Genomic DNA, 10,010 nt, shown 5'->3' on the forward strand with positions numbered 1-10,010 from the left:
GGGGTTCTCTGTTGTGTTCCCTGTCAGGGCAGTCATCGGTTGTAGCTGGGCACCATCTAGTTCTTCTGGTCTCAGGCTGATGTAGTCTCTGGTTTATGTGGCCCTTTCTGTCTCTTAGGCTTGTAATTACCTTGTAACTTTGGTGTTCTTCATTCTCCTTTGCTCCAGATGGGTTGAGACCAATTGATGCATCTTAGATGACTGCTTGCTAGCATTTAAGACCCCTGACACCACTTTCCAAAGTGGGATGCAGAATGTTATCTTAAAAGTTTTCGTTATGCCAATTGTCCCCTGAAACCACGGTCCCCAAACCCCTGCCTCTGCTACGCTGGCCTTTGAAGTGTTCAGTTTATTCAGGAAACTTCTTTGCTTTAGTCCAGTTGTGCTGACCTCGCCTATATTGTGTGTTGTCACAGTTCTAATTAGTGAAAACCCCTCTCCTTCCTGCCCTCCTCCCTCTCGGAACCATCAGACTATTTTCTTCCGTTTAAACTATTTTTCGAGTACTTATAATAGTACCCAGACCTGCCCTTGGGTTTCCTGGATTTTACCCCTGCACCTACGACACTGGACCCCAGTTGAGGGTCTATCTTCCCGCTGGGCTGACAGCGCACTGCTCGGGGTCAGGCACTGGGCTGGCTCCAGTATTTCCGGCGCTCAGCCCAGGGCCTGGCATACAGAGGGCGCTCGCTCGCAGATGACAGCCCTTTCCACTACTCTACTGGCTGAGCAGAGGGAAGGAGGACTCAGGAGGTGGCGGGCCTCGAGTACAGGCTGACGTGACGGTGTCGACGCGCACCAGTGACGCAAGAGGTCTCGCGCATGCGCCGGACGTCGCGCGCGCACGCAAGGCACCACGGGGCTGGTAGTCCCCTCCGGAAGGGCCGCCCCAGCTCGCGGCTGCGCCTCTGAACACTACAACTCCCAGGAGGCAGCGGGACTCGGGCTCCCCGGCACCAACTTTGTTTGCCGGCCGCCTCGCGGCGGGAGTCGGCGGCGGCGTGCTCGCGGTTGGGCCCGCCGCGGCCGCCGCCCTCGGGGCAGGGGGTGGAGAGATGGCGGACGTGGTCGTCGGCAAAGAGAAGGGCGGGGAGCAGCGGCTGGTGTCGTTGCCTCTATCCCGCATCCGGGTCATCATGAAGAGCTCCCCCGAGGTGTCCAGCATTAACCAGGAGGCGCTGGTGCTCACGGCCAAGGCCACGGTGAGGCAGGGGGAGGAGTGAGGGCCGGGGTTGCAGCCGCCCTCAACCGTCGCGCCCCGCCCGGCCGTCGCCGCACTGCCCAGTGCCCTTCGGCCCGCGCGCCGCCGCTCCCCTGCGCGGGCTCGCGCGTGCGCGCCGTCGGCGCGCCCTCCCGCGTCGCCCCGCCCTCTGGCCCCGCCCACTTGCGCTTCGCTCTGCCCCTCGCGTAAGGCGTCTCGCGTCCGCCCGCCCCTCGCGTCCAGCGTCCCGCCCCTCGCGCTCAGCGTCGGGCTCGCGCTCACCCTGAGTGCGCGGGGCTCTGCTTCTCGCGTCCAGCTGCACTCCCGCCCTCCCTTGCGCAGCGCCACACCCCTTACGTCCTGCGTCCCTTCCGCGCGCCCGCTAACTGCGCGGCGCCGAGCATGTGGCGGCAGGAGTCCCACCAGCCCCTCCCGCCCTCCTTTGCGCGTCTGCCCGCTTCGCCCACGGCGCCGCGTCCTGCGTTTCTGCGCCCTCGTTCCTTCGGTTTTCTCGGCCTCTCCCGCCGCGCCCGGTGCCCGGGGGCCGCGCCCGGTGCCCGGGGGCCGCAGGCCTCCCTTTTTCTTGCCTCCGCTCTGTCTCGAGGTCCTGGGGCCCCAGAGCGGCGGCGTCCTTTCTCGCCGTCGGGGTGGGCCTCCCGCAAGTGCCGTGGCTGCGGACCCGGAGGCTGAGTGCGGGTGGAGGAAGGCGAGTGAAGATGACTCATTTAAAGCGCTCACTCCGCCCGAAGCGGGAGGAAGCGGGCAGCCGCGGAGCCCCGCGCCCTGGAGCTGCCCGCGCCCGCGAATGTCACCCCGCCTCCTGGGCAAGACTTCCCGAGTCATCGTTCAGTTCTAGGGAACCGCTTTATAACTTGTTCTAGACCTTTCTTAGGTGCAGAATCAAACCAAGCCAAACCCGACTCCGACTCATAGCGACCCTATAGGTCAGGGTAGAACTGCCCCATAGAGTTTCCAAGGAGCGCCTGGCGGATTTGAACTGCCGACCTCTTGGTTAGCAGCCATAGCACTTAACCACTACGCCACCAGGGTTTCCAGGTGCAGAATAGGTGGGGTTTTATTCTGCCTTTATAGCAGTAGGCCAGAACTCTTCCTTGTCTGAGACTTGAGTCGTGTAAGCTGACACTACACAGCGTGCCTACAACATGTTGCCCGAGAGCCAAGGAAATGGAGATCGCCCATATCTTGCCTGCTTTATGCTTGAGCCATGCTTTCTTAGAGCACGGGAAAACATTTAGCATTGATACCCGGACGTTTGTTTTCCTGTATAATTTCATTCTGCTGGTATTAAGGAACGAAGATACACAGACACTTCTTTCAAGCCTTACTAACTGAGCCAGGTGGATTTAATAAAGTATAAAAGCTTGGAGAAAGGCTCAGTCCAGGTCAATCTGAGGATTCTGTGTCGGTTCCCAGCAAAGAGAAGATGTTGAGGCAAACTTGGAAGTACGGCCACATTTCAGCTTCAGGTCATTGGTGTTATTACAGTTCTAGGTGGGCCACCCGAGAAACAGCTTCAAACCCTTCCTTGGAGTTCTGCTAAGAACTTGAACTTTTAATAAGTTCCCAGGCGATGCCAATGCTGCTGGTTAAGAACCAGTTCTGAGAACCACTAGTAGAGCAGTGGTCCTCAACATTTATTATACATAACAATCACCTGGGGATCTTGTTAAACTGTAAATTCTGATTCAGTATATCTGAAGGCAGATTCTCAGCAGGGGTTCAAAGCGGAATAGACCTGTTCAAAGCCTTGCTTAGAAACGCTACGTTCCAATACCAAACCAAAAATCAAACCCATTGCCCTTGAGTGGGTTCTGACTCGTAGTGACCGTATCGGACAGAGTAGAACTGCCCCATAGGGTTTCCGAGGAGCGCCTGGTGGATTCAAACTGCTGACCTTTTGGTTAGCAGGCATAGCTCTTAACCACCATGCCACCAGGGTTTCCTGCATTCCGGTAGAAGTGTAGAAATATGTTCGTTCTTGAGCCTAATAGAATTTTTAAGTGGCCTCTTGTTCTTAGTGTAGACAGTGGTCATTAAACATTTATGATTCATTTTTTTTTTTTTTTTTGTAGTCTTAAATACTTTTTGTAAGTTGGAAATCTAAAATCTCTGGGAAATGCCTCTTTCCCACTAACTTTGATGTGGCCTTTCTTTACGACCTCATGTTCCCCTGACCCAGCGATTTCCTGTAATTTAATTTGAGAAGTCAAGATCATTTGCAGTCGTCTAAACTTAATGTAATCAAAAAAAATTAAGTTCTGTGTTAAGTTTTCAGCGTATAGCTTTGATTTTACTTTCTCATTCTGTTTTAGGAACTCTTTGTTCAGTATCTAGCCACCTACTCCTACAAACATGGCAGTGGAAGAGACAAGAAGGCTCTGACGTACAGTGATCTGTCAAATACTGCAGAGGAATCAGAAACTTTTCAGTTTCTTGCAGGTACTTTGAAACATTGGGAGTAAAAAATGCTTAGTAAATGTACTGAGTTTTCTGTTCTGCTCTCCCTGAATTAGATATTTTGCTGTCTTCTCTAGGTGCCAAAGTTTACCATGACCTGGCACAGGAAGACATTTTTAGTTTTCTTTCTGTTTGAATATGTTTTGTAATGTGGATCACCTAGAACAATAATGAAGTCAGCAAGACACGAATGTTTGGCTGGCTGGTAGGTGAGCCCAGCCAATCCACCCCGTCAGGATCTACCCTGCTACCGAAGGGAAAACTCAGGACTGCTCCTCTTGGCCCCAGAACCAGAGAAACTAGTCATTGCTTCAGTGAAACAGGGCCGTAGCTAAGAGAGCTGAAGTTTATCCCTGTGTCAGCCTGGCTGGTCTCACGTCAGGCAGGGTAGCTCAGAGTCCTTCTCAGCACCATGGTTTGCAGTCAGTGGAAACAGGTCTTTAGCATTAGTCAGGAGACTGTGCTAGATTCTCTGATATTTCCCTGCGAAGCATAACCTGAATTTTGTCGTCTTTGGAACCTATTCTAGAAGTCAAAGCAGGAACTAGTTCATTTTGAAATTTGCATTGATGTATTCATGGTCTGTCATAATCAATTGCTAATGTAAGTTTTCTGTTTTTAAGATATATTACCAAAGAAGATTTTAGCTAGTAAATACCTGAAAATGCTTAAAGAGGAGAAGAGGGAAGAAGATGAGGAAGAGAACGACAACAATGATGAATGTGACGATGATGAAGCTGAATCCTAAACGTACAGACAAAGTGCTTTACCGATCAGCCTGGCAAGGCCTTCTGGATGGGCAGCATTGCTTTGAAGCAAGCACAGCTCTGTGACTTCAGTCTCTTCACACTTCAGAGTTTCCGAGGAGACGGCATCTCCCCTGGCTCAGACAGCGTCTAAGGCAGCTCCCCCATAAGTAGCCAACAGGAAGTAACCCCAGGGCAGCCCCTCTTTCAGGCCCACACTGCAGTTGAAGGTCACTGAGGACGAGCGGCCTACACAGTCAGGCTCTGCCAGTTGGTCTGCTACAGCTTGAAGCCGCAGAGGCAGACGACTTTGCTCAGTGTCGTAATTTACAAATAGACTTTGAAGAGTTTCTAAATATCAGCTGGGTAAATTCATGTGTGTATATTTCCAGGTTAGGTCTTGTCAACAACTAGATCCAGTTTTAGGTAAATATGTGGTTTATGGGTAGTATGTTACATTTGAATTTTTGTATTTCAGGAACATTTTTTACTCTTTGTCCAACTATTGCATTTTTTTTTTAAACTGTAAAACATTATACTTTTCTGTTAAAATCTGTATATATTTTCACAGTACATTGTTGTACGGAACTAGTTTTGAAGGCCTTTATTGCTGTAGTGCTGTGCTTGCTACCTAAAACTTTGTAAGGTTTGGAAACAAAGAGTCCTAAAACTCCTATTCCCAGAGAAAAATCCCAAGTCAAAATTATCAAATACAAAAAGAAATATTACCTCTGCACAAGCTTATCGTAAGCATATTCTTCTTTAAAACATGTGTTGAGTATATTTCTCGTTCTTCCTTTCTTTATTCCACCACTGTCGATACACAGAAGTTGTGTCATCTCCCCAAATACTCCCTCACGCTGTCCCTTTAACCCTCCCTGCCCCTTTGCAGCACTCAGCAGACATTTTCTGTAAAGGGTCAGCTCGTCAGTGTTGGAGACTTTGTGGGCTGTATGGTCTCTGTTGCAGCTGCTTCTCTCAGCTTTCAGGATGAAAGCTGCCACGGACAGCTGATAAAGGAATGAGTGTGGCTATGTTCCAACAAAATTTTACTTCTGGATACTGAAATTTGAATTTTGCGTAACTGTCATGTCATGAAATACTTTTGATTTTTTTCCGACCATTAAAAAATTTAAAAGCTATTCTTAGCTCACAGGCCATACAGAACCACAGTGGGCTGGATTTGGCCTGCGGAGCCTAGCTTACCAGCCAGCCTCTGCCATTTCCAGGATGTCACCGCACTGGAGATGTAGCCTTTGGGTTTGGCTTCTTTAATACTTGGCACAATGCATTTGAGATTCACGCATGTTGCTGTGTGTGTCAGCGGTCACTCCTTCTTACTAAGTAACAGTCACTCATGTGGATACGCTGCTCGTTTATTCACTCCCCAGGTAAACGGTTAATTCCCTACTTGGGTTGTGTACAGGTTTTTGTGTGAATATAGGATTTCATTTCACTTGGGTGAATACCTACAAACGGCCAAACTTTTCCAAGTGGCTATACCATTTTGCCTTCCCACTAGCACCATACAGGGGCTCCAGTTCTTTTGTGTCCTTTGCAACACTTGGTATGTTTCTTTTCACATTTTAGCCACTCTGGTAGTTAGAGGCCTGGATTCGCACTTCCCTAACGTAATGCTGCTTCTCTCTGTACACCTTCTTTGGTGGAGTGTCACAGTCTGTAGCCCATCTTTTTACTGGGTTGTTTTGTTGTTGAGCTTTGAGAGTTTTATGTATTCTGAATACAAGTCTTGAATCAAGATACTTGATTTGCACATATTCTAGGGTATGGCTTGTCTTTTCATTCTTGAACAGCATTTTTTGAAGAGCAGAACTTCTTAACTTTGAAGAAGTCTGGTTTATTTTTTTCTTTTGAGGATCATGCTTTTCATGTATCTAATCCTCACCAAACCCAAGGTCACAAAGATCTCCTGTGTATCTTTTAAATGCTGTGCTTGGCCTCAGTACCTAGGCCGACAGTAATGTAATGTTGCTTAAGAAATCTCCGGAGAAACCCTAATGGGCTGAAGTGTCCGCGAGCTGCCGTGAGTACTTAGCCTTCTTGTTCCTCCCTGAACCAGGTGCTGGACTACTCTGGTAGCTTCCTAACTGGTTTTCTCGCCGTCTTCAGTCTTAACCATTGTGCATACTGCAATCAGATTATCAAAACGATTTTATCAAGATTAATCTGGTCAGAAGTGCTAAAGATAGCTGATAATTCTAGTAGCCACTGGGGGCTGTTCTCTGTGCACTGTGTACATTTTCATCAAATCCTCACAACTTAGAAAGTATGTTTCTACCTTTCACAAAGGGAATGGAGCTCCGGGTAAGGAGTGAATGAATGCAAGGTGCAGCGAGGAAGTGGTGAGGCTAGGATTCAAGTCCCAGATAGGATTCTCCTCGTACCATGCGGCTTAACGGGGTACAGAGCCTCCCCATTGTCTGTGGGATCAGTTCCTAACTTGGCATTTGAGGCCCTCGACACTAATCTCAGTCTCCTTTAGATCCTGCTATTTTCCTAAATTCACTTTCCATTCCTGCGGGTCTGTCCATCCTGCGTGGAGCATGAACAGCCACTGTACATCCCTGTTAGGGGGCTGAAGTCCTTTCCTAACTCACGCGCTGCTTCTGAATTCAGTTCTTTCCAACCCAATCGTGAGCTACTTCTGACCAGTAAATGTTAGAGAAGCAGTGAAGAGACAGCGAGGTCGTGTTAAGTAAGGGCCTACTTGCAGATCAGTGTGAGTTTCTCTTGATCTCACATCACTTTCTGTACATTTCTCCCGGTTTGACTAGCATTCCACAGGGCCAGTGGGCCACAAAAGATGGTTTGTGGTTTTGGATACTAAGAAATAAGTACAGGGCCCAGTGTTACATCTTACCACAGTTAAAAGAAGTATAGGGTCCCCCAGATACATTAAGGAAAAAAAATCTCAAATTTGTAAATTTGTAAATATAAAAAGACTGAGGAACAAAACATACCAGAATGTTAAGAGTACCTATCAGTGGTGATCAAAGATAATTGGAATTTTTTGTGTTTATCTAAAATTTTCACATTTTCTGTAATGAACAGTATTATTCCTAAAATCAAAAAATAGCTGTAAACTAGGATAAAACCTTGGCCGGCTTTAGCAATGATGTGCATCCTACTGGCTTTCAGCACTGAGCCAACCCTCCTTTCCTTCCCAACACCACGCATTCTTTCAGCACACAGTGGGTCAGAGTGAGGCTGCCTGGACTTCAGAGCAGTGTGGGAAGGTAAACCCAGTCAGGCAGAGGGGGCCAGCCACCCAGCAGGCGAGACCCCCAGGTGTGGTCAGCTCTGAGTCCCACGCTCAACAAAAAATGGAGCTTTCCATGTTACCAGGTGTCAACTGCTTTATGGGCATCCTTTCTCCCTGGCTTTTAGACAGTCCCCCACGGTACCACATCTGTTCTCACTCCTGTCCAGCTCATTCCTGTGGTTTTCATCCCCCAAACCCCAAATTCTCCAGTGTATGCTGAGCTCTGTTGAGTATACATGGAAGAGGCCCAATGTTTGTAGAAGTGGGCCGTCGACTTCTGTCATTGAAGGCAAGCTCCCACTTTGGAAACCTGGAATCTTAACCTGTGCAGAAGGAAGTGCCCAAATAAACATGTGAGTAATTAGAGATCCTTGGAAGAGGCAGCTGTAAATATGAGGAATTTTATTTATTTATTTTTTTTGCTGACATACTATGAGGCAAAACAAAATTGACAACCATACAAAATAACTTTATAAAATATCATTCACATCATATTTTATCCGATTTACAGCGTTCTGTGCATGTTATGGGTTATGGAAGGAGGTGAAAAAACACTATGCCAAACCTTTAGTATTAGTTCATATACACACAGTAAGAAACAAAACAAGTAACTGTTAGGGTGTCCATGAATTTATTGCAAAAATAGTGCAAACTACTTAACCTAGTAAGCTGTAAAACACCTGAAAGGACCCAGCTAAGCTTAAACACGACAGTAGATGCTCAGTGTCTCAGCCTTTAGCTTTCTTCACCAGTTTATCTTTTGTCAAATCAAGGCCACTCCCCCCACCATTCTGGTGCGGGGAGCGCTGGGCAATGGAGAGGGGAAAATCACCTCTTCCGAACTACCAGATTGGTTGGGCTGCTTGCTATCAGCAATACCTTTAGGATCATGCTACTTATTCAAGATGGCAATTTTGTGAGGTCTGTGTTGAAAACAATAAGATGCCATTATTCTTGCTAAAGTTTGAACTTAGGAAATAAGTTATCTTACCGCTTGATGATATGGAAAAAGGAATTCAGAAGCAGCATGAACAGGAAGGATTGGGAAAGTTGTCTGGTTATAAACATAGTATCCTTTGCCTCAGGTCTACTTGGGTAGAGTTATTCTAATATAGGGCAACCTTTGAACCAGATATTACAGCTAAGTTAAAAAAAAAAAAAAAAAAAGGATACCATATTCCTACAAGAGTAACTTTAAATTTTCTTTCAACAGTCTATTGGGGTCCAAAGAGCATATACCTAAATAATAAAAGCAAAAAAAAAAAAAAGCTACACGTCAAAGGTAAAGAAACAAAATGCAGCATGTTCAGGTCCTTGAGGTACCTATATAAATTTCATCACCTGCCCCAAAGTACTCTTGTTAGGTTAAAAACAAAATGCTTCCTAGTGAGCCAATTGTAGGGCGTTATTATTATGGAGAAAGTGCAACAACGCTGACCTTTATACGCAGCATATTAAGGGATGATTTACTCTTTACAAAATATAGCTTAAGTATCGACCCGATGGACATTTAAAAATGAAAGACAGTTAACTGGAATCATCCCCAGTTTTCTGAGATCCTGCAGCAGAAAGCCTCCCAAATCAATGTTCAAAATTTTGCCACTAAGGAATGTTGGTTCTCTTGTAAAATTCAGAGATTTTTTGAAAACGGTAAAACTACAGACTAAAGGAAAGATCCCTAATGTCTAGTTTTTAACTGGTATAAAATCAAGTTCTTAAGACTCTAAAATATTGTGTTACCTCCAAAGAAGTAATAAAAGATGGCCACAGTAGGAAAAGTCTAGAATTGTAAACGGCCAAATGGAAAGTCGTCGACTTCCTCACCTGCCACAAAGGTCTGGTTCAGGAAAGGCCAGGCCTCTCCGCACAGCCCGTCTCTTCTCTGTGATGGTCACTGGCACCTCTACCAGGTGGGTCAGGACAGAGGAAATCGAGAACATTCCATCTGCTGCCTGGGAAATAAACCCTTAACAAACGATGCCGGGGAAGAGGAGGGCGTGAATGGCTAAAAAGCAATGATAAGAGTACTTGCGATTTTTTGGCCTCCCCTTTGTTGGCACAGAAAATGAAGTGATAGCTATAAATATGTGCGTAGAAGAGTTGGGAATTTATTGTTTGTAAAATGTTAAATTTGCTCTTGGACTTTTTTTTTCCTTTTCACTAGAGGGCAGTTGGGATTCTAATCCATGTTAGTACTTGTTTGGGGGAAAATCTATCAAATTCCAAGGCCAGGTGGGCTCTTCTCCCCACCTGCAATAAAAATTAATTTTATACTGAATTTTTTTCTTCTCAATGCATTAGG

General features: G+C 46.7%; 1 protein-coding gene across 1 annotated transcript; it reads left to right on the forward strand.

Moving 5' to 3' along the window:
• Positions 1-993: 993 nt before the first annotated feature.
• CHRAC1 (chromatin accessibility complex subunit 1) lies at positions 994-9,015 on the forward strand. The gene is made up of 3 exons (XM_064268120.1): positions 994-1,202; positions 3,535-3,661; positions 4,303-9,015. Exons 1-3 carry the CDS (start codon positions 1,056-1,058, stop codon positions 4,425-4,427), a joined length of 399 nt encoding a protein of 132 aa, XP_064124190.1. The 5' UTR covers positions 994-1,055; the 3' UTR covers positions 4,428-9,015.
• Positions 9,016-10,010: the final 995 nt, after the last annotated feature.

This window comes from Loxodonta africana, chromosome 14, assembly GCF_030014295.1.
Source record: "Loxodonta africana isolate mLoxAfr1 chromosome 14, mLoxAfr1.hap2, whole genome shotgun sequence".
NCBI classification, from domain to species: domain Eukaryota; kingdom Metazoa; phylum Chordata; class Mammalia; order Proboscidea; family Elephantidae; genus Loxodonta; species Loxodonta africana.